The sequence below is a fragment of the Stegostoma tigrinum genome, chromosome 1, assembly GCF_030684315.1.
Source record: "Stegostoma tigrinum isolate sSteTig4 chromosome 1, sSteTig4.hap1, whole genome shotgun sequence".
NCBI lineage: Eukaryota > Metazoa > Chordata > Chondrichthyes > Orectolobiformes > Stegostomatidae > Stegostoma > Stegostoma tigrinum.
The window spans coordinates 125,106,391-125,132,083 of record NC_081354.1 but is presented as its reverse complement, the minus strand read 5'-3'; the positions used below and the strand labels follow the sequence as shown (position 1 = coordinate 125,132,083).

General features: G+C 41.6%; 1 protein-coding gene across 1 annotated transcript in view; it reads left to right on the top strand.

The window, feature by feature from the left end:
- The window catches only part of LOC125457199 (interleukin-6 receptor subunit beta-like), a 79,094-nt gene that overhangs the window by 6,967 nt on the left and 46,434 nt on the right, over positions 1-25,693 (top strand). Inside the window, exon 2 of the mRNA XM_048541144.2 lies at positions 14,371-14,499. Coding sequence (XP_048397101.2) covers positions 14,496-14,499 — 4 coding nt within the window. The 5' untranslated portion in view covers positions 14,371-14,495. The remainder of the gene's footprint in view (positions 1-14,370; positions 14,500-25,693) is intronic.

The window sequence follows — 25,693 nt, the reverse complement described above, 5'->3', positions numbered from 1 at the left end:
AGAATGGCCTCTCCCCTCGTCAGCCTGTGAACGTACTGAGTTAGGAAACCTTCCTGAACACACCTTACAAAAACAGCTCCATTCAAATCTTCTGCTCGAAGGAGGTTCCAATCAATATTGGGAAAGTTAAAGTCACCCATTACAACAACCCTACTGCGTGCACACTTTTCCAAAATCTGTCGACCTATGCTTTCTTCAATCTCCCTGCTGCTATTGGGGGGCCTGTAGTAAACCCCTAACGAGGTGACTACTCCCTTGCTGTTCCTAATTTCCACCCATACTGACTCAGTAGGCAGATCTTCCTCGACAATGGAAGCTTCTGTAGCTGTGATACCCTCTCTGATTAGTAGTGCTACACCCCCTCCTCTTTTTCCCCCCTCCCTATTCTTTTTAAATGTTCTAAACCCTGGAACATCCAGCAACCATTCCTGCCCATGAGAAACCCATGTCTCTGTTATGGCCACAACATCATAGCACCAGGTACTGATCCATGCTCTACGTTCATCACTTTTATTCCTGATACTCCTTGCATTAAAGCAAACACACTTTAACCAATCCCTTGGTTCCTTCCCAGGAAAATCCTTCCCACTAGCTGGTCTACCTCTTGCTACTGCCTCACCTGCATCAACTCTCACCTCCGGTATACAGCTCAGGTTCCCACCCCCCTGCCATACTAGTTTAAACCCTCTCGAACTACTCGAGCAAACCTTCCACCCAGGATATTGGTCCCCTTCCAGTTCAGATGCAACCCGTCCTTCTTGTACAGGTCCCACCTTCCCCAGAAGGCATCCCAATTATCTACATATCTGAAGCCTTCCCTCCTACACCAGCTGCGTAGCCATGTGTTAAGCTGCGCCCGCTCCCTGTTCCTCGCCTCGCTATCTCGTGGCACCGGTAGTAAACCAGAGAACACTACACTGTTCGTCCTGCTCTGCAGCTTCCATCCTAACTCCCTAAAATCACTTTTTATATCCTCAATCCTATTTCGGGCTATAGCATTAGTGCCAATATGTAACACGATTTCTGGCTGTTTGCCCTCCCCTTTTAGAACCTTATACACCCGATTGGAGACGTCCCAGACCCTGGCACCAGGGAGGCAACATACCTTCTGGGAATCCGTCTTGCCTTCCTCAGGCTTAACTTGATTCCTTGATAACTTACAAAAAAAGTATAGCATCTCTCCTCTCAATTCATAAGGAATAATAATTATTTCCTTTGTACAGTGTGTCATGTCCATGTATAGGCCTGTCCTGTCTCGCCTTTCCTCATAAAGCAGTCTATTTATTCCAAGTATTAGTCTGGTAAACTTTTTCTGGACCACTTCCAATGCATTACCGTCCTTCTGTGAGCTGATACATATAAGATCCTGAGAGGACTTGATTAGATGGATGTTGAAAGCGTAATTCCTTTAGTAGGAATATCTAGAACTAGGGGTCATGGTCTTTCTAAAGCAAAACTTGTAACACGTGGATGTTGCTAGCTGGGCCGGCATTTATTGCACATCCATATTTGCAGTGTAAATAATGGTGAGGACCCGCTTTCTTGAACGAGTGCAGTCCACATGCGGTCAGTAGATACACAATGCCATTAAAGGAGAGAATTCCAGGATTTTGACCCCAGTGACACTGAAGGAACTGAGTTATATTTCTAAGTCAGGATCATGTGTGGCTTAGAAGGGAATTTCAGGTGGTGGCCATTTATCAACTGGCCTTGTCCTTTGACATGGAACTGCTTGTAGATTTGGAAAGTGCTGTCTAAGAATTTTTGGTGAATTTCTGCAGTTCATCTTATGTATACCATCAGTGGTGGAGCAAATGAATGTTTGTGAATTTGATGTGAATCAAGCAGGCTGCTTTGTCCTGAATTGTGTCATGCTTTTTGAGTGTTGATGGAGCTGCATCCATCCAGGCTAGTAGGGATCCATCACACTCCTGACTTTTGCCTTGTGATAGTGGACATGCTTTGAGGAGTCAGGAGGCGACTTACTTGCTACAGTGTTCCTCATCTCTGATCTGCTCTTATAGGGACTATATTTATATGGTGAGTCCACGTTAGTTTCTGGTCAATGGTAACCCCTGAGGATTGATTGAAATGCCATTGAATGTCAAGAAATGGAAGTTAGATTGTCTCTTATTGTTTGGCATTTATGTGGCATGAATGTTACCTGCCACTTTTCAGTCCCGGACATCGTACAAATCTTGTTGCATTTGAACAAGGACTGCTTCAGTTTCTGAGGAGTCGCAAATGGTGTTGAACACTGCGCAATCGTCAGTGAACATGCCCACTTCTGACCTTATGATAGACGGAAGGTCATTGATGAAGCAGCTGAAGATGTTTGGGCCTAGGGCACTACCCTGAGGAACTCCTGCAGAGATATTCTGAAGCTCAGATGACTTACTTTCAACAACCACAACCACCTTCCTGTGTTTTAGGATTCCAGTTTTGTTAGGGCTCCTTGATGCCACACTAGGTCAAATGTAGCCTTGATGTCAAGAGCTGTCACTCTCACTTCACCTCTGGAATTCAGCTCTTTTGTCCATATTAAAAATAAGGGGGCACCCATTTACACAGAGATGAGAAAACATTTTTTTCCTCCAGAGTCGTGTGAATCTGTAGAATTTTCTTCCTCAAAAGTCAGTGGATGCAGAATCTTTAAATATTTCTGAAGCAGAGCTGGGCAGATTCTTAATTTCCAAGGAGATGAAGGATTATTGTGGATATGAAGGGAATGTAGATTTGACGTTAAAATTAGATCAGGCATGATCCTATTGAATGGCAGAGCAGGCCTGAAGGGCTGAACGGCCTACTCTTTTTTCTGTTCATACGTGCATATCCTGGATTGTCAAATAATCTCTGTATGCCCAATATGCTTTTACAAAAATAGGTGTGTTCTTGATGGTTTTGTGTTTCCTTTCGTCATTATGATTTGCAACACTTGGAGAGTTATGTCTTGTTGGGCAGTTCACTTGAAGAGCAAAGTGATTGTCAGATTCCATTTCTTTGTTGAGTTGATGACTTCTAGAACATGTTGAGCTGCTGCTTCATGTTGGTTCTGGAGGATTTCACACTCTGTCATAACATCTTCTAATTTCTTTATTGGGACCGCTGCTTTTGACAGTAAGTCTATGGTGTTCATGTGCTTCCTTTGCCTGTATGTTGTGTCCAGGCAGTATCTCTGTAACTGGAGTAACATACTTTGGAGTTGACAGTGGCAGCTTGAGGAAAATGCTTTTGTTCAGATTTTTATTTTCTTTATTCATTCACGCGATGAGGGTGTTGCTGACCAGACAGCATTTATTGCCCATCCTTAATTGCCCAGAGAGCACTTTTTAAAGTCAACCACATTGCTGTGGGTTTAAAGTCACATGTAGGCCAGACGTGTAAGAATGGCAGTTTCCTTCCCTGAAAGGCATTAGTGAACCAGGTGGGTTTTTCTTGACAATGGGTTCATGGACTCCATTAGATTCTTAATTCCAGATTTTTTTTATTTAATTCAAATTCCACCGTCTGCCATGGCAGGATTTGAACATGGTTCCCCAGATGTTATCTGGGTGTCTGCATTAACAGTCCAGCGATAATACCACTAAGCCATTGACTGTCATTTTAGTGATTCAGGAGAAGGCATCAATGTTGCTCCAGTAGCTGCTGCTGCAGTTGTTGGCCGTGCTCTGGCCTTACTCTTATCCCTTATCAGAGAAGGAAGGAGAAACTGTGTACACTGCTCCCATGTAATGATGAAGGTTGTCAGTAGGGAAGCTCCATTTGAGGTGAGTAATGTTTGAGATGGGAAAAGTGGCTTCCAAGAAGATAGCAATCTCCTGTCAAGCAGTGTGTGCAGAGGAAATACTTTGAGCAGAAGCTGCCCTATAGTCAGATGGTGACCTTCAAAGCTGTCCCAGTCTGTCAGTTTCACTGAGAAAGCTGTTCCCTCTGCACAATCACTGCAGTGACCCTGATGAGGAACAGACACACTGTGGAAGCCATTTATTTGTTGCAATAAATAAGTCACAGCTAAAAAGCTCTTAATTGCCCTTTTTTTAACCATCTCAATTAGTTTCTAACCAGACGCAAATTCCCCAGTCAGGGGAAACAATTTCCAGCGTCTCCCTATCAAACCTCTTGAGAGTCTTATATGTTTCAATCAGATCACCTATCATTTTTCTATACCCCAGAAACTATTGGCTGGTTTTACTTAGCTTCTCATCATAGAACAACTCTGCCATCCCAGGAACCAACCTTCTGAATGTCCCATATTATATCCCATTTGTATACAGGGTTCAAACTTGCTCCCCCTATGGTCTTACCTAAGCCCTGCAATTGCGGCAAGACCTTCTTGTTCTTGCAATCTAATCCCTTTGCAATAGAAGCCAACATGCCTTTTGACTTCCTAATTGTTTGGTGTCAGGTAGCAACAGTGCTAGCTTTCTGTGGTTCTTGTACATATGTAAACCATCGTCTCTTTCAGCATTTACACGTTTCATGCCTTTTCAATCAAAATCATAAACCTCACCATTTCCCCATTACTTCTTGTGTATGATCCATACAGCCCCACTGTGCAGTAAAGGGAGTGAGTGCTTGAGGTAGTAGAAGGGACACAGATTAACCAGACTGCTTTATTCTTTGTCCAAAAATTGTCCATGGTAATTGCTCACAGTCCTCAGGAATGTGCAGGCTAAGTGGTTTAGCCATGGGAAATGCAAAGTTATAGGGATAGGGCAGGAGGGGGTGGGTCTGGATGGAATGCTGTTGACAGAGTTGATGTGAATTTGATGGGCCAAATGGCCTGCCTCCACACTGTAAGAATTCAGTGACTCTGTGATGCTGGATTGTGTCAACCATCTTAAATGTTAGAGTTGCACCCATTCAGGCAAGTGGGTGTATTTCATCACACTCCCGACTGGTAGATGTTGGGCAGTGTTTGGGAAGCCACTGATGGATTATTCACTGCAGAACGTGACACCTTATCAAATGTCGTTTAGAAATCCAAATATACTGTATCTACGGGTTTGCTTTCATCTACCCTGATAGATTCTCAAGATCCTGAATAAAATTATTTGACATGACTTTCCTTTTCTAATGTGATGTTGATTTTGGCTGGACACTCTATGATTTTCTAAGTACGGTTTTAATAACAAAAACATTTCCCGATGATTGACAGGCTAATTGACCTTTAGCTTCCTATTTTCTCTTTCCCTCCTTTCTTGAACAGACATGGTACACTTGTTAACTTCCAAGCTGCTGAGACTACTATGTAATCTAGGGCACTTTGGAAAATCCTAACCTGTGTATCCACAATCTCTGCAGCTATGTCTTTCTGTACCTGACGATGTAGGCCATAATGGTTTAGTTCCTTCAACTCTAGGGTCACAGGATCTTATTGGGATCCTGACAAAATGCCATTTTTAAGTGGAGGTGAGTCTGAAAAGATCAGCCGTGATTTTACTAATTGGTGGAGCAGGCTCGACAGGCCAAGTGGCCTACTCCTGCTCCTATTTCTGACGTTCTTAATCTTTTTTCTTGTTCACCATCATTATTTTTGTTGTTGTTCCTGGCGCTTGACATGGTATTTGCCAAAACCTGCTTCCACAGCCACACCACATTTCTCAGTGACTGCCTCTGGCTCAGACTCACCCCACATGGATTCCAACTGAAGCTTCAGCCTTCATGTTTTGAATTCACCCAGGATCACAGAAATCCCCAGTTCTAAAGAAGGATCACTGGACCCAAAACATTAACTCGGCATGTATACTCTTCACTATATTTTTCACATAATATAAAATGTACGATTATAACATAGCTATGTAACATACGTATGCAATAAAGCAAACAGTTCGTCTGTCAAAATCTCACCAAACAAACTAGGTCATGAATGTCTTAAATTGAACATAAATTCTTCTACAGTGAATTCTAATATAACTGCAATAAGATATGCAATATAGTACTATGAGAAAGTTTCTGTTACTTTTAGAATTCATGTACCTTCAATACTCACCAAATATTGATTGTAATTGTAGCTTGAATCCACATTTCTACACAAAATTCAATCTTCTCTCAATCACCCTCCTTATTTTTTAATTATAATGAAAGCTGTTTTTCTGTGGAGCGCACTATGTACACTAAGGTTGCTAATGTGAATGAGACTGCATTCCTTCCCTTCTGGTGACTCCTGGAGGGTTGCTCCAATGATGCAAGAATCCAAAATAGGTTCCCAAAGTCAATGATTTCCCGATAGAGGCACATTAGCAACATGTTGAAAGGAGGCTGAATTTTTGATTATTGAATTTTTTCTGAGTTAACAACCACATTTGAATTAAGCTACTGAAGGACTGGCGGAACAAAATAGTTTAACATTCCACATTTCGGGTCTCAGATTTTGTTTGAAATTAAAAATTAAATTACTTTGGACAATTTTAATGTGCTTCCTAAAAGATCCAAGGGGTCTTGTGGTGCAATGGTCTTGTCCATACATCTGAGCCAGGAGGTTCAGATTCAAGCTTCAACTGTTCCAGATCTGCATTAGAGGATAGCTGAACAGGTTAAAAAAAACTACTAAAAGTTCAATCAAAAAAAGAGTAGGCAAATTAATCCCATGAGTGTTCAAGTTGAATTCGCCAGTTGCCTATTCCTAGTTGGCCAAATGGGGCTAGAATAAAACTCTGTTTCTCTGGCTGAAGCCCTTGTTGATTTTCTGTAATGCTGCAAGATCAATGAATTGGCACTGAAATTGCAAGATTCATTCTGGACTTGGCTTGCTTTCAGGAGAGTGAGTGCAGTCATAGATTGTTCAGGTGATGGATCAGTGGCAGCTAGAATTTGACCCTATAAAATGTGAAGTGTTGCACGTTGGATAAAGTAACAAGACAAGGGAGCACTCAATGAATGACAGGATGCTCGGAGCTCTGAGCTCAACACATGGATCTTGAGATGCTTGTCCACATCCCTGAAGGCAACAGGACAGTTTAATAAGGTACTTAAGAAGGTATACTGGACATTTGCTTTTATGAGTCATGGCATAGATTATAAGAACAGGGAGCTGCACAAAACTTTGATCAGACCACAACTGAACTACTGTGTGCAGTTCTGCTCACTACACTACAGGAAGGATGTGACTGCGCTGAAGTGGGGTGAAGAGGAAATTCACCAAAACGTGGCCTGGGATGAAGCACTTTAGCAATGGAGAGAGACTGGATAAGCTTGTGTTGTTTTCTTTGGAGCACAGAAGGCTGAGGGAGGACAAGACTGTAATTATGGGGAGGGTAGATGGAAAACAGCTTGTTCGCCGTAGTTGAAGGTCAAGAATACGGGGGATAATTTTAAAGTGAAAGGCAGGTCGAGGGGTTTTGAGGAAAAAATATTTTCACTCAGACGGTGCCGGGGGCCTGGAATGCGCTGACTGGGAGGACTGTTGAGGCAGGAAACCTCACAACCTTTAAAAAGTACTTGGAGTCATAGAGTCATAGAGATATACCAGATGCTTCGGTCCAACTCATCCATGCTGACCAGATATCCTAAATAATTCTAGTACCATTTGCCAGCACTTGGCCCATATCTCTCAAAATCCTTCCGTTTCACGTACGCACCTAGATACCTTTTAAATGTTATAATCATACCAGCCTCCACTAATTCCTCTGGCAGCTTATTCCATACATGCACACCCTCTGCATGAAAACATTGCCCCTTAGGTCCCTTTCAAATCTTTCCCCTCTCACCTAAAGCTTATGCCCTCTAGTTTTGGACGCCCCCACACCAGGGAAAAGACCTTGCCTGTTCACCCGATCCATGCCCCTCATGATTTTATGAATTTCTATCGGGTCACCCCTCAGCCTCTGACACTTCAGGGAAAATAGCCCCAGCCTATTCACCCTCTCCCTATATCTCAAACCCTCCAAACCTAGCAACATCCTTGTAAATCTTTTCTGAACCCTTGCAAGTTTCATAACATCCTTCCTATAGGAGGGAGACCAGAATTGCAGACAGTGTTCCAATGATGGTGGAACCAATGTCCTGTACAGCCGCAGCATAAAATCCCAAACACCTCCTTCACTATCCTATCTACTTATGATTCCATTTTAAGGGAACAGTGAACCTGGACTCCAAGATCTCTTTGTTCAGCAACACTCCCCAGGACCTTATCATTAACTGTAAAAGTCCTGTCCTGATTTGCCTTTTCAAAATGCAGCACCTCACATTAATCTAAATTAAACTCCATCTGCCACTCCTCAGCCCATTGGCCCATCTGATCAAGGACTGAGGTAACTTTCTTCACTGTCTACACCCCCAATTTTGGTGTCATGTGGAAACTTACTAACCATACCTTCTATGTTCATATCCAAAGCATGTATATAAATGACAAAAAGCAGTGGACCCAGTACTGATCTTTGTGGCACACCACTGGTTACAGGTGTCCAGTCTGAAAAGCAACCCCTCCACCACCAAATGTCTTCTACCTTTGAGCCAGTTCTGTATCCAAATAGCAGGTTCTCCTTTTAATCCGTATCACCTAATCTTGCTAACCAGTGCTTGGCTGAGCACTTGAAATATCACAGCACTCAAGGCTATGGGCCAAGTGCTAAAATCTGGGACTGCTGTAGATTGAGTAGTTTTTGTCAGTGCAGACTTGATGGGCTGAATGGCCTTTTTGTACTGTATGATTCTATGACTATCATAATTGTGGTACAAATAGAAGTTCTTGCCTCACTGAAAATCAATGAACTTAAAACAGGGTAGATAATGAATATTGTACTTTCCTGATCCCTGTACAAAGTGGAGCTTTGACTGAGCCAATATAATCATTTACCAGTGTTATTATATTAAACTGCTTGCAAACATACAGAGTGTTTTAATATAAAGCACATTCTGTTCTATTTTCATTTTTTTAGGAGCTAAGTATTTTTTGAAGATGTTGGCATTTTGTTCCTCAAAAGAATTATTTGTTTAGAGCAAGGAAAACACCTCAAAATAAATGCTAAAGATACACAAAAGGTGCTAATCCCACTTCCACATGTTACACATTTATACATTTGTGCCCTTACTTATTAGTTATCAATCACCTTTTGTACCTTACGAATTTTTACAATTTTCTTATTATTTTTCTTTGAAATGTAATCACCAAGGCCAGACAAGGTGTGAATGCACTTATTCCCGATTTCCTTTCCAAGCCTCTGATCTTTAACGTGAAGAATTCAATGATTTGGTAACAAAGTGGTGGAAATGCATCAACTGATCATGACGAAGAGTACAACTTTGATGGCGTGTGTACATGCCCAAAACATACAGCTATGAGTATTAGACATATCACATGCTATCTCACATGACTTTCCTGTAAGTTCTGCTTCTTCCAGAAAAAAAACCTAATGCTAACAGCTACTCGGAAGTAATAAGAACTGCACATACTGGAGTCAGAGATAACACGATGTGGAGCTGGAGGAACACAACAGGTCAGTTAGCATCTTAGGAGCAGGAATGCTGACGTTTCCGGTCGGAATTTTTTGCTCCTCCGATGCTGCCTGATCTGTTGTGTTCCTCCAACTCCACACTGTGTTATCTCTGATTCCAACATTTGCAGTTCTTGCAATCTCACAGGACTTTCCCATATGTCTTGCTTCTTCTAGGAAGAAAAATGCTAAAAGCTACTCGGAGATAGTAATGCCAAATGCCAGTTACCATGCGTTTTACTGCCTGATCTTGTGACAATAAACATGCCAAATGCTTCATGTTTTACAAATAAAATTGATACCTTTCCTTGGCTGACCAGGGCGCTGTACGACGCTGGCAGGGCTGAAGCTCTTGTCACTCACATTGCCAGCCGCTGGCTGCTGTGTTGCCAAATTTGAGAGCCAGAGGTTGTACAGACTTCCACCAGCAAGGCGCTGCAGCGAGGATTAGCTGTGAGAGTTTAGAAGCGTGGTATCAAGGAGCATTTACAATTGTAGGAAAGCATCAGTTGGTTTTGCGCCTTCCCTGAATCCCCATTATCTGAATTTGTTTAAAGCACGTACCACATTACTTACATACAACAGATCCCTACTTGAACCTTCCCGAATTCGTGTTGTTTATTGTCAAAAGGTCGAGGCAGTAACACACATGGTAACTGGCAATGGCTTGAATTAAATTGAAGGAGATCGCAGGCAAAGCTTACACAAACCACAGCAATTATTACTCGGTGTAATAAACATTATTGTTTGTAAAGAAACGTTTATTGTGTTGTTTTTAATACCAGCGAGGAAATATTGAGTGTCTATTTTCAAACACACATTTAATTGGTTAAGAATGAACTAGGGTTGAAAACAGAGTGTGTGCATTCATTTTTAAACAAACTCTCGTTGCACAGAGGTAACTTATGCCTCACATCCTTCCAGTTCTTTTATTGGGGTTGTTTGTATTCCAGTAACTTCTGTATTCAAGTAGCTTTGCTAATTGCCATGCAGTTTAAGAATATATTTCATCATAGAATCCCTACAGCGTGGAAACAGGCTGTTTGGCCCAACAAGTCCTTTTTTTCTGGACAAGGGTCTAGGCCTTCCTGCTCCTCTGATGCTGCTTGGCCTGCTGTGTTCATCCAGCTCTACACCTTGTTATCTCAAGTCCATACCGACCCTTAGAGCATCTCACCCACACCCATCGCCCTATAATCTACACATCCCTGAACACTGAGGGTAAATTTACCATGTCCAGTCCACCTAGCCTGCACATATTCAGACTGTGGGAGGAAACCACAGCACACCCACGCAGACATGGAGAAAACATGCACATAGACAGTCGCCTGAGGGATAGAATTGAACACAGGTCTCTAGTGCTGTAAGGCAGTGTGCTAACCACTGAGCCCCGCAAGCATTAAACACATGGCCGGAAACATACAGACTTGGTCAGCACGGGGAATGAACCCTTATTTGCATTGTTTCATTATTTAGTTGGATGAATCTAAAAATTTCTGCTCAAACAGCAATACGTGTCAGCAACTGCAAAAGTAACGGGACCAGACCTGAAACGTCAGCTTTGCTGCTCATCTGATGCTGCTTGGCCTGCCGTGTTCATCCAGCTCTACACCTTGTTATCTCAGATTCTCCAGCATCGGCAGTTCCCACTATCTCTGCAAAAGTAACCACCTGCTTTTACAATCCTTTTCCTTGTTCAACACTGCTTTCATCCTCATATTCTAATTTCTGTCTCCCCTCCCCAACTCTCCTTCCTACTACGCTCACAATCCAAAGGGTAAAAAAGTTTTGAACTGCTGAGCCAGGAGTGATTTGGGGTCACAGAATCAAAGAAGTGTCAAGATTGATAAGGAGATGGTTCCGTTCATTTCTGTTTGCACCGGCTCTCCAAATGAAAAGTGTCACTAATTACTGTTCTGGTGCCTTTTCCTTGTACCCCGCACATATTGTTTCTGTTCCACTGTCATCCAGTGTCTTTTTGAATACCTCAGTTGGACATACCTCCATCAGATTTATCTACAGTGCATCCCATGCCTTAACTACTCACTGGGTGAAGATGTTTATCTTACAGCAGTTACTTGCTGTTTTTTTTATGTGAAGGAATAGTTTCTCCCTATCTACGATATCTGGACATCATCTTGTTGAAAGCTTCTATTGAATCTGCTCTTGACCTTCTTTTCTCCACTCTCTTCAATCTGCCCATATTACTGAAGGATTTCATCTGCAAACCATTCTTGTAAACCTCTTTGACACTCTTTCCAATGCATTCACATCCTGTCTAAAATATGGTGCCCAGAATTAGAACATAGAACAGTACAGGCCCTTCGGCCCACGATGGTGTGCCGAACATTTACCCTCATCCTAAGGTCTGTCTAACCTCCATCCCTACCTTATACTATCATCCATATGCCTATCTAATAGTCACTTAAATGCTCCTAATGAGGCTGACTCCACTAACCTCTCTGGCAATGCATTTCATGCCCCGACCACTCTCTGAGTAAAGAACCTATGTCTGACACCTTCCCTATATCTACCTCCACTCACTTTAAAACTATGTCCCCTCATAGCTACGTCCACCCTTGGAAAAAGTCTCTGGCTGTCTACTCCATCTATACCTCTGATCATTTTGTACACCTCTATCAAGTCACCTCTCATCCTTCATTGTTCTAAAGAGAAAAGCCCTGGCTCTCTCAACCTTTCCTTGTAAGACCTTCTCTCCATTTCAGACTACATCCTGGTAAATCTCCTCTGCACCTTTTCCAATGCCTCCACATCTTTCCTGTAATGAGGTGACCAGAACTGGCCGCAGTACTCTAGATGTGGCCGAACCAGGCTTTTGTATAGCTGGAGCATAACGTCACAGCTCTTGAACTCAGTCCCTCTATTGATGAAAGCTAACACACCATACGCCTTCTTACAAATCTGTCCACCTGGGTGGCAACTTTCAGGGAACTGTGAACATGAACCCCAAGATCCCTCTGCTCCTCCACACTGCCAAGAATCTTTCCGTTATCCCTATATTCTGCTTTCAAGTTTGTCCTTCCAAAATGAATCACCTCACACTCTTCAGGGTTAAACTCCATCTGCCACTTCTCAGCCCAGCTCTGCATCCTATCAATGCCCCTTTGTAACCAAGGACAGCCCTCCGCACTGTCCACAGCACGACCCACCTTTGTACTGTCCACGACACAACTCCACCTGAGATCTAACAAGGATTTTGTTTAAGTTCAACATTACCTCCATTCTCTCATACTCTGTGTCACTATGAATAAAGCCTAGGAATCTGTATGCATTACTTACTGTTCTCTCAATCTGTCTTGCCTCTTGCCTCCAATGATCTGTTCATATATGTACACAGGTAACTTTGCTCCTGCATCTCTTAAAAATTATAATTCCTACCAAACTGCATCAGTTCACATTTCTCTATGATCAATTCTACAGCTGAACAGTTGCTGGTAAGTTCTGTACAAGCTGATTGGCTGTGCAGATGAATGGCTTCTGCCTCCAGAACTTGTACAATGCACGAATCTTAGAGGTCTGCACAGCAGCACAAACCCGGACAGAGGACATTGCTGCCACCTGTCTGCCAACTGTACCAACTTACCTATGTCCTCTTGGAGTTCCACACTCCTCACAGTTTACAATGCATCATCTACCAACTTTGAAATTTTCCTCGATATACCAAAATCAAGATAATCAATATATATCAGAAAAAGCAAGGTTTCAAAGACTGTCCCCCTGGGGAACACCATGACAAACCTTCCAACAGTCATTGACCATTACTCACTGTTACTCAGCTAATGTTGTATCTGCACTGTTTCTGTTCCTTCCGGTCCATGAGCAATAACTTTTCCCCTGAGACTATTGTGTGGCATTCTATCGAATGCTTTCTGGAAATCCATGTATTCCAAATCAACAACATTACCCTTATCTATTGTTTCGGATACCTGTTCAATATACTCCAGCAAGTTGGTCAATCATGGCTTCCCCTTACAAATACTTGCTCTTCTTAATCAACTCACATTTTTCCATGTGACTACTAATTCTATACTGAATAATTATTTCTAGAATCTTTTCCCATCACTGAAGTTAAACTGAACAGTGCATAATTGTTGGGATTACCCTTACAACCTTTATTGTCTGAATTCTTTGATGGCCAGCAATATGTGATTCTTCATTTTAAATGGTTGTCATTTCGTATTAAGATGGGTATGCAAACTCTGGTTGGTGAAAGAGATTAATGATGAAATGCCAAGAGGCTGAGTGAGATAAAAGTTGTTTCAAACCAAAGGAATACAGTTAATGATGATATGTTGAAGTATTAGTGATAAGAAGTTCCGGACAAATGGCAGCTTATGGTGTTTTCTGACTCAAACATTTTATGGAGAATGCCAAAAGGAAATCTTCAAATGCTTTTAGAGTGACATCAGAAGGAAATAATAAAGAATGTAGATTCTTGAAAACATCGGGAAGTAGAATTTAATTTCATGTTTCAGAGTTTATTGTACATTGGTTTGGTAGTGTACTTTGAAGTGCATTGTATTTCAGTTGCCACTGTATGCTCTGCCTTTTGGAACTTCGGAAATATTCTGTAATGATGCTGATGGCCAAATCAATAATCTTATTATAAGGGTTATTGGTTTAGAGATTATGAACCTCTAGTTAGTCATTTAGTTACATTACTGTAAACAAATGGTGCAGAATATGAAAGTCAGTGAGATCACTTGATATATGATCTGCATCCTTTTACTTCACATCAAACAAAAATATCACAGAGCTATTGGGAATATGAATAAAACAGCAGATGTTGTGGTACAGGGTTACTTTTAAACATTTGAAAAGTTAGTTGAGTGTTTCAGCTGTAAGTCCTTTGTCACAAATCAAATTCCAAAGCAAAATCAGCACTCACAATGTTAATCTGCATTTTTGTTTGCAGATGCTGTTGGATCTGCTGCCCATTTCCTACATATTTCATTTGCAGTTCTGAAGAATTAAAGTGGCTTCTGGTGACACTGAGCAATTATAATCTGGATAAACAAAAGTCCTCTACATCTGTCAACAATGCGTAAGTTTTATTGAGTGGCTCAGTAAGAGATAACTTGTTTGTTCTCACCATAGATGAAATTAGATGTGTGTTCATATGCTCGTAATATCCTTTGCTAATGTTTATGTTAAATAGAGAATGCTGTGTAATCTAATAAAGAAATAAAACAAGAAATTTAGCATATGATTGAACTAGTAGCAGATCCAAAATTGTAGCTGGGTCAAAATTCTCAAACTCCCTTCCTGACAGCTCTTGGGCTACAACCCAAGGACTTTAATAAGTCTTGAAGATAGCTCACCACATCCGTCTCGTGGACAATAAGGATGATCGCTTAATGCTAGACATAGATGTCTACATCCCTGAATAAATTTGAAAAAGATAACACGGCTCAATTGCTCACATCATCATTAATGGTTACAGACAAAATACAAGGTATTTGGTTATAGCTTTCAGCTTTACATGTTGCTGTCATTCTTTGCCTTTGCCTTAATGTTGATAGTTATGCATCAGCACTCTGCTTTATGATCTGGAATTCCCTCCTTAAAGCCCTTCATCTGCCAAACTTCCAACTGAATTGACATTTTTGACCATGCTTTTGGTTTTCCTTCCTGATACCTCCTTTGCTCGGCATCCGTTCTTCTTGGCTGTTTATCAGTGAAATGCTTTGAGTTGTTTTCTATGTTTCAAAATGTTTCATAAATGCATGTTGTGGAGATGTAATTTTCACAATGGTGCCACATACAAATGGTAAGATAACGGTTGCTTGATGCAAAGGGATGTCTTGCTGTTAGTTTCTAGATTTTCAGGATTTTGTTTCACGGTGGGGCCCTTTTAAATTAAACTATCTTAAATAATGAATTTGTCAGATGAACCGTATACAAGATGTGGAATAGTTGTAGCTTTGTGACATTGTACAAATTACATTGGAAACTACAAACGATTTCCTTCACCTTCTTGTTACTTGTTGATTCCTTTAAGTGAGGAGGTGAGAATAAATAATTGTTGTGAAAAATTCCTGAAATATAGAGGTAAGACCTGATGTTTATTTTCCAACTTTTAAAATATTTTCATTAAAATGCTGTTTCAGGTTGATTGTATTGGCAGAGATAGTAGAAACTGCAGATGCTGGAGAATCTGAGATAACAAGTGTAGAGCTGGATGAACACAACAGGCCAAGCAGCATCTGAGGAGCAGGAAAGCTGACGTTTCAGGCCTAGACCCTACAAGGTCCACCACCTCAACAACCTCCGGATCCAATGCATCATCCTCCGACACTTCCGCCATCAGCAATCTGACCCCACCACCCAAGACATTTTTCCCTCCCCACCCTTATCTACATTCTGGAGGGACCACTCTCTCCGTGACTCCCTTGTTCGCTCCACACTCCCCACCAGCCCCACCACACCCGGCACCTTCCCCTGCAACCGCAGGAAGTGCGACACCTGCCCCTGCACCTCCCCCCTTACCCCCATCGCAGGCTACAAGAAGACATTCCACATCAATCAGATGTTCACCTGCATCCGCTGTTCCCGTTGTGGCCTCCTCTACATCGGGGAAGCCAAGCGGAGGATGGGGACGCTTTACAGAACACCTACGCTCGGTTCGGACTAAACAACTGCATCTCCCAGTCGCGAACCATTTGAACTGCCCCTCCTATTCCTCAGACGACATGTCCATCATGGGCCTCCTGCAGTGCCACAATGATGCTGCCCGAACACTGCAGGAACAGCAACTCATATTCCGCTTGGGAACCCTGCAGCCCCATGGTATCAATGTGGACTTCACAAGCTTCAAAATCTTCCCTCCCCCCACTGCATCCCAAAACTAGTCCAGCTCGTCTCCACCTCCCTAACCTGTCCTTCCTCCCACCTATCCCCTCCTCCCACCTCAAGCCCCACCCCCATCTCCTACCTGCTAACCTCATCCTGCCCCCTTGACCTGTCTGTCCTCCCTGGACTGAATTATCTCCTCCCTACCTTCCCACCTACACTCATCTTTACTGGCTCCATCCCCGCCTCTTTGACCTGGCTGTCTCTTCTCCGCCTACCTTCTCCTCTATTCGCCTCCCCTGTCTCCCTATTTATTTCAGAAACCCCTTCTCCTCCCCCATTTCTGAAGAAGGGTCTAGGCCTGAAACGTCAGCTTTCCTGCTCCTCTGATGCTGCTTGGTCTGACTGTATTGGCAGATTTAATCAGTTAGTGTTCCTTAGGCAATGCTTGAAATGAGGAGCTCACAGCAGAAATTTAGACTTGGAGATCAATAGTGCTTGATAACTCTTATCTATTAATTTAATGGACAAAGAAATGTGAATCACATACTGAATTCTACATTCACGTTCCGAACATGCAAATGTTATAGGATGCCAGACCTGGTGTTGGAAATGCTAATTCATCACCTTTCTTCCACTAAGCTAGTGAGTTTAAACAGATCTCTGTAGCGTTTCCCCTACAGTGCAGTGATTCTCATGGACACACAATTAAAAATGATCAATCTTAGTGATGCAATTTTCCATTGACCTAACATCAACAGCTTTTTTAGGAAGATGATTTCATGACACTGGGAAGTTGCTTGACTCCTGTTTATGTGAAAATGTTTTTCCTGGCACTGCCTTTGAATGGCATCAACCCAACTTTAATGTCATATCAAAGTAAGAAACTGCAGATGATATAAGTCTATAGAAAATTCTGAAAATGCTCAGCAGGTCAGGCAGCATCTGTGAAGACAAATAGGCAAATTGGATGGGAGTCACTATGTTCAATTCCAAGTGGCAAAAGACCTGTCCTGCGTTTAGTAGATGGTAGGCAAGCTTCACATGGAAATCTCATCCACTCACAGCAGGATGTCAAGTAGGCTTATTATTGATTGACTTGAAAAAAATTATCTGTTAGCCCATTTGGATTTAATGGTGCCTGATAGATCAGATGGGATTACCATGGGTCTCGTGCATCTCCTAATAGTTGCCCAGCCAGTGGTCTCATATAAAAACTGGAAAAACTGTGGATGCTTTAAATCAGAAACAGAAACAGAAATTGCTGGAAAAGCTCAGCAGGTCTGGCAGCATCTGTGAAGAGAAATCAGAGTTAACGTTTTGGGTCTGGTGACCCTTCCTCAGTTCTGACTTGAAATTTTAACTCTGATTTCTCCTTACAGATGTTGCCAGGCCTACTGAGCTTTTCTGGCAACTTTGTTTTTTGTTTCTGTGGCCTCTTACGCTGGGTTTATCATTCACAGCTGCTCAGTGTCTGATGGAGGGATGTTCTGGACTATTCTGGACTACCCCACCATAAAAAAAGAGTTTGTACCTCTCCTAAGAACTCCTTTAATCAACTTAAAACTTCAATGAGATTAACTTTTTGTCTGTTATGTGTAAGGGAACGCAAGACTAGTCAAGGAGTAAAAACATTTGAATTGGATTTTGTGAACTTGTAGTCCTGACACAGAACTTTATGCAATGGAGGATTATTTTACCATCCTATTGATGAGATTAATGCCCAAGTGAATTTCCTGCCTGTTCTTTAACTTACTATATGGATGCCCAAATTCAAAATACACATTCCCATTCAGCAGATCTTTGCGCTGTGACTTTAAAATTTATCCCTTGGTCAATGCAGCCCTTGCAGCTTGAATGAAAGTAGTTGTGGGTTTTTAAACACTAATGGTAACAATTAGCCTATCTTTTAATTTTGGATTTTAAATCATGCCACAATGGATTTGAACTCACATTCCCAGAACATTAGTCTCGGATTCTGGATTACCAGTCTACTGACGTTACCATGCTTCCTCCAGTAAAGGTGGTGTAGCTTTCTTGCATACCTATAGTAAGTTTTCCACAACTCAACTCTACAAGAGAGTGGGAAGAACAATTGCTCAGTATACCTTTACTTTAGCAGAGAGACTAATTCTTTGCTGCCCTTTTTTCGGTTTGCCATAGGACATACCGCCTTAGCTATTGTGATAATGGCTTTGCTGTCATTGGAAACTGCTCAGGTAGGTATATTTGTTGACCATTTGAGCATCGACCATTGGCTGAAATAGTTGGCTTCACAAAATGCTTTTCTGAGGCTGTATGCATTCATGATTTCAATCTTTTGTTGCAGCTAGTGAGACCATTATTAGTGGAATGCAAATGAAAATTGATCCCCACTATATTGCATTTCTTGTTTTAGAAAGGAGTTTGGGGCACAGTGTTAGTGACTCCAATGTTTTGGGGTGGGAGACTGCTCTAGATCTCTGAAAGCTGTCTGGTTGTTCCCCATTGTGTGGCCGACAATTCGAGACCATCCAACTGTAATCCAGAATTGAATAGTTTTGCCTCACACATCCACTTGAGCCTTGAGATGTTGAGTTTCCTTTTGACTTTCTTCCCCTTATACCACACTTCCCTGTAGTGTCAGCGTATGAAGAATATGCTGTTGACATTAGCATAAGTTTTTCTTCAGTGTTCCTTCCATGGCAGATGTGCAGGAGGAAATTCGCTACTCTGTTGCAATAGAATGCTCAGGTAGCTAAGACTTGATAAGGATTTATTGCAGCTACGTCATTTATGCTGCTCCAAAGTGTTGGTAAGCTGCCTTTTTGAACTCCTCCAACCATGTGCTATCACTAGGCAGACACATAATGATATTCAGGAGGAAGATCCAGGACTTTGACCCAGTTATACTGAAGCAATAGCAACGCACTTCCAAGTCAGGGTGGAAGTAGCGTAACTTTGAAAGATGCTGTCTAACGATCCTTGGAGAATTTCTGTCATATATCTTCTGGATATTAAACACTGCTGCTGCTGAGTGTCAGTGGAGTAAATGCGGTGCCAAAGAAAGAAGCTGAATGGTCCTGGATGGTGACAAGTTTCTTGAGTTTTGTTGGAGCTGCATCTACCTAGGCAAGTGAGGAGCGTTCCACCACACGCCTGACTTGTACTTTGTATATGGTGGACAGGCTTTCGGGAATCATGAGGCAAATCTCTCGCTGCACAATTCCTAGTAGGAATTCCTACCTGCTCTTGTAGTCACTGTGTTTATCTAACTAGTCCAGTTCAGTTTTTGACAACCCTCAGAATATTGATATTGGGGGATTTAGTGATTGTAATAGCAGGTGGAGGTGGTAGAGCAGACTTACTGGAAGCTTGGATGTACAATTGTCCTGAAGCTAATCCAGCAGAAGGAAGGTTTAATGGTCCCAAATGAAATCAATGAGGGTTTATATGATGCTTGTTTGCGACCAAGGTTTTTGGGGCCAGGGAGACAGTCCTCTTGAATTTGATATTCCAAGTAATCATGGAAGCATAGACCACCATTGGGCCTTTACAGGGACCAATTTGACACTTAGCCTCAGAGCAATAAAATGATAGAACTGCGGACCACAAAACTGCAAAGCAATCCTCTGATTCTTGCAAACGCTGTATAAACTCCTCCACCTGGTTGTTATCTCCAACACGCAACAATTTGAACCAAAGCATGATTCCCAAACATTGCCTTTTTCTAAAAACAGGATCTGTGTCATTAAGCTCCTCAGGCTTTTAGGCCAAGGCCCTACATAACTGTTGGCCCTTCAGCCAACAATGCGGTCCTCTTTGTGTGTTATACTCACAGCTCCCATATGACACATGCACCGTATGACACTTAAATACATTCCCTCTGGCTGAATGATTCCCATACTCTTTCTGTTGGACTTTCTACCAGTACTTGAAAATGCTAGTGTGACTGTGAGGTCACGAGTTTGAATTGAGAATCCTGAGTCTGTTGGGAGCCTCATTGTACAGCAAAACCAGTGATGTTAAAATTAGAGTTTAATAGGAATGGAGAGAGAAATCCAGCAGTTTCATTTGAATCATTCAGCTACTCTGCTCATGCCCAGTGGTGACAGTTAGCACTGATTCCATGTTTGGTTTTGCAATCTCACCAAACAGAAGAGTCATGTTTGATACTGAATGTTAACTTTTTCTCTCTCCCGATAGGTGCTGCCAAACCTTGAGTACTTCCAGCACTTTAATTTTATTTAACTATGAACACTTTTGTAACAATTATTTTAGGGTCAGTTTGTGTAATGTAAATTGGTGCAAGATTCCTTTCTATCAAAGATGTAACAATTATTCACCTGTTAACATACTCACAGGGAGCTGGGAAAATAGATTAAGAAGAAAGTCTGTAATTGAGCAGTGACAGATATTGAAGCAAGTATTTCATAACTGCAGCAAAGATTGATTCTGGTTAATGAGCAGAAAGCTCAATCTTAACATAACCAATAGTTAGTAAAGGAGTCTATCCAATCAAAAAATAAGGCGTGCAAAGCCGAAGACTTGTGGTAGGCCAGAGGATTGGAAGCATTTTAGGAACCAGCAGAAGATAACTAAAATTCTAATATACAGGGAGAAAATTGAATATGAGAGTAAATTGGTAAGAAATATAAAAACAATCAGCAAAAGTTTCTATGGGTATATAAAAAGAAAGAGTAACAAATGTACGTGTGGGACTCTTAAAGGACATGACTGGGAATTTGATAATAGGGAACAGGGAAATGGCAGATAATTTAAACCAAAATTTTGCACTGGTTTTCACAGTGGAGGACACTTTAAACATCCCAAAGTTAATAGACAAGCAAGGTATAATATGAGGGAAAATATTATCATGGTCTCAATCATAAGGGATAAAATATTTTCATAATCATGGGGCTGAAGTCAGACAAGTCACTAGGACCTGATGGCCTGCATCCAGGGCGTTAAAAGGAAGTAACTACAGAGATAGTGGAGGCATAGGTCAGAATATTTCAGAACTCACTGCATTCCAGGAAAGTTACAGTTGATCGGAAAAACACGAATGTGACACTCCTGTTGAAGAAGGGAGGGACTCTGAAAAGAGGAATCAATAGGTCAATTAACCTAACATATATGGTCGAGAAAATGCTAAATTCCATTATTAAGAAGAAATTGCAGGGCATTTAGAAAGCTTAACACAATCTGAGGAAGGGTCACCAGACCTGAAATGTTAACTCTGACATTTACTTCACAGATGATGCCAGACCTACTGAGCTTTTCCAGCAATTTCTGTATTTGATCATGTTTGACAAATTTGCTAGAGTTCATTGAGGATACAACAAGCAGATTTGATAAAGGGGAACTGGTAGATCTGGTGTATTTGGATTCCAGACAGCATATGATAAATGGTTGTTACAGAAGATAGAAGCTCACAATGTTTTGGTAATGTATTATCATAGATTGAAGATTGGCTAACACATTGAAGAAAACAATGTTGGGATTAATTGGTCTTTTCTGGTTGGAAAGACAAAACCAGTGGGTAGCCATAAGGATTAGTCCTAGAGTCTCAGTTATTACAACCCATATTAGTGGCTCGGAGGAGGGGCAGTGTGTGATGTATCCAAATTTGCTGATGCCACACAATTAGTTGGGCGAGCATTTTGTGATGATAATGATGAAATCTGTAAGAGGATATAGTAAAAGTAATTGAGTGCATATAAAATTTAGCAGAGATGAAGTTTAATGTAGAAAGTGTGAAGTTATGTACTTTTATGTAGTGGTAGGAAGATTCAAAAGGCAGACTATTATTTAAATGTACAGAGACACTAACAAAAGTACAGCACAGAGGGATGTGGATGTTCCTATGCTTGAAACACAAAAATACATGCAGATGTAGCAAGTAAATAAGAAACCAAATGGAATTTTGGCCTATAATGCTAGAGAGTTTAAAGATGGTGAAGTCTTGTTACAACTGTACAGGGTGTTAGAGAGGCCGTATTTGGAGCACAGTGTACAGTTTTGGTCTCTGCATTTAAGAAAGGGTATACTGGCGTTGCAGGCAGTTCAAAAATGATTCACTAGGCTGATTCCTGGGATGAAAGTATTGACTTATCAAAAAATGGCTAAACAGATTAGGCCTTTATCCATTTGAGTTTAGAAGAATGAGGGGTAATTTTGTTGAAATATACAAGATTCTGAGGGCACTTAGCAGGGTTGATGTTGAGAAGATGTGAGGGGTATCTCGGACTAGGGGCCATACGTAAGAAGGAGACACTCTGTAATAGGGTACCCATCCATTAAGCCAAGATAGGGATTATGTTAAAGAAAGTAGTCTGTATCAGCTTTATACTTTATTGTGCTCATTACAGTATTTCTCACATCATCTCAGATTGCTGAATTTGTAGATCGGCAATTCATTTCCCTCCAGCTGCTATGTGATGGAGTTTATGTTCGTCTTAATGCTGAATGAATCTGAATGCCGGTGCATGCAGCCCTGGGGGGTTTTCTGAGTATTGATCTGCAAACGTACAGTTATGTCTGAGAACATCCTGAAAAGGTTATAGAGAAAGAAACCTTTGGATGGAAATATGTTATTGTTCATTTTTTTTACTGACAAAAGATCAGGGAAACACATTAAGAACAAACAGAGAAAACACAAAAAGGATACAGCATCAAAAGGAGCAATATTCAATAGGCCTGTAACATATTTCCTGTCTGCATGAGAGAAAAAACCATTGTGGTTGTGGTCCACAATAGAATTGGAACCTAGTACTCTTGGTAGCAGGAAATTCTGGAGCGAATGTTTTGAAAGTGTTATGCAATTTAACAGCTGAGGTGAGAGTTCCTGCCTTTGTCTCATTTCTTCTGAAACCACACAACATTTTCGGGGATAACTGATTGTTTCTTAGTGAGGCATCAGGGAAAAAAAAATGACCTTCTGCGGTGCCTTTTATGATCTTATGAAAAAAGAAACATGCTTTCTGAATAATATTATTCCTTATTCTCTTTTTAAGTTATTGTTGTTACGTTATTGTTGGACAATACAGGCATTCAAACATTTTTGGTTTCTCGTTTATAATCTGTAAGAGTTTAAGGAGAAAACTGGACAGGACAAGGGAATTAAAATTACTCACAGGTAGAGAGGAGAATATGACAGAAGATTTTAAAGGACAGAAATGACAATGTGGAGATGCTGGAGAATAGAAAATAGAAAGGACGTAGAAGTGATGGATTAAATTTTAAAAGTGTTAAAAAAAGAACTAAAAGCAGGTAAGCAGAACTGCCTATTTTGCAAAACCAATCTAGATCAAACTATCTCTTAGAATAATAAAATATGAGGCTGGATGAACACAGCAGGCCAAGCAGCATCTCAGGAGCACAAAAGCTGACGTTTCGGGCCTAGACCCTTCATCGGAGAGGGGGATGGGGAGAGGGGACTGGAATAAATAGGGAGAGAGGGGGAGGCGGACCGAAGATGGAGAGTAAAGAAGATAGGTGGAGAGAGTATAGGTGGGGAGGTAGGGAGGGGATAGGTCAGTCCAGGGAGGCGAAGACGGCGGAAAAACTGCTCTATGTCCAACCGTGACTGGTATTCGTTGATGTGTGGTTGTAGGGGGACAAAGGTGAGCCCCTTGCTAAGGACCGACCGTTCGTCCTCAGTCAGTGGGAGGTAAGGCTGAAATGTGGACTGTAGTCCCTTGGGGATGATCTGGTTCCATAGGCAGGTGCTGAGGAAGGTGATGTGGCTGTGGTACCTGGTTTGCTTCAGGACATGGTCGAGCAGTTTCAAGGCCGAAGAGAGATGCTGCTTGGCCTGCTGTGTTCATCCAGCCTCACATTTTATTATCTTGGAATTCTCCAGCATCTGCAGTTCCCATTATCTCAATCTCTTGGAATAGTTTTGTTCAAGGAACAACCCGTTTTTGGTGTTCACTCAAAGTCAGTCAAAAACATTAGGGTAAATGTTTTAATTCTGTGGTAGGACATGATTTATTTGTCACACTTCTTTACCAGAATTCAGTCAATAGTTTGACGTGACTCATTTCCTTAAGAATATCTGACAGCTCTGTGATGAAACCTCTTTTTAAAACTTCAATCGAGTGAAATTTTCCTCTCTCTGGAGTTGGTGAAAGAGCTGGTGAAAAGGGGAAATAACTAAGTGAGTTTGGTCTGGAGTGAAACTTGCCCCTTCTTGCCACATCTACAATGAAGCGCTGGGCAACAAGGTCCAGTGAAACATTTTTTGATTTGCCAGCAATTACGGCCCTTGAGTAGTCAATCAATAGTCACTTGAGGGCCTCAATTCACCACCACCTTGATGACCTGGCTCCCTAATGGATGAGAAATATGGCTAGTTTTCAAACTGGGAAACCATGATGACCTGTCTGTTGAGTTAGGGGCTAATCTCAGGGCAATCAGTGATGTGGATGGCAGGAAAGGGGGTGCTACCTGAAAGTCAAACCCCTGCCCTTGACTCTGAACCTCCCTTCCTGCAAGCTCCACTTGATGAGCAGAAGGATTACCTTTTCAGCAGTAAATCCCCTGAGGAGTTGACCTCAACCAGCAGACTTGAGTAACTAGAAGCAGCTAGCTTCTGATTGGCTGGGAGCTTCTGGAGGTCTGGGATGTCAGTGTTTAAGCCTGTAGGAGGGGCAAAACACTTCATTCACTGGTCAATTCTTAATGAGCTGATTGGTGGACAACCCAGTTAGTCATCTCAGCAGTGGGGCGATGTATGACATGCTCACCGAACTTAGAAGGATTCTTGGAAAAATTGTACTCAATAGTATGAATATCAGGACAAATGCCAACATTTCTTGGTAGTTTTAATTTCTTAATAGGTAAAGTAAATAAAAAACACAAACATTACATGATGAATATAAAATTACCATGTTATGTAGTATATCATTTGTAGTAAAGCCTATTGGCACTTCTTTAGCCAAGATTTGTATCCTAATGATATTAGGTGTTTAGACTTTTGACTAAGTTTACCTAATAATTAAAATAGCAACAATAATCTAAATGTGAGATAGATTTGCCACTAACTTTTTATTTGCGAATGATAATGACAGAGATGAAGAGTATTTTGAGCTCATAATAATGGGAAGGAAGGGCAGAATTAATGTTCTAGTGTAATTTTCAACCATACTGACATCATGGAACAGCTTGGATCAGCACCAGATCTTAATGCTGAAGAATTATATTGCACAGTCATAGATTCACAGAATTCCCACAGTGCAGAAAGAGGCCATTTGGCCCATTGCATTTGCCCCAACATTTGACCTATCCAGACCCAACTCCTTCACCCCACCCCATCCCTGTAACCCCACATAGGGTTTTTACCATGGCTAACCCATCTAACCTGCATATCCCTGGACACCACTCAGCCAGTCCACCTAATCTACACATCTTTGGACTGTGGGAGGAAACCAGAGCACCTGGAATAAACCCAAGCAGACACAGTG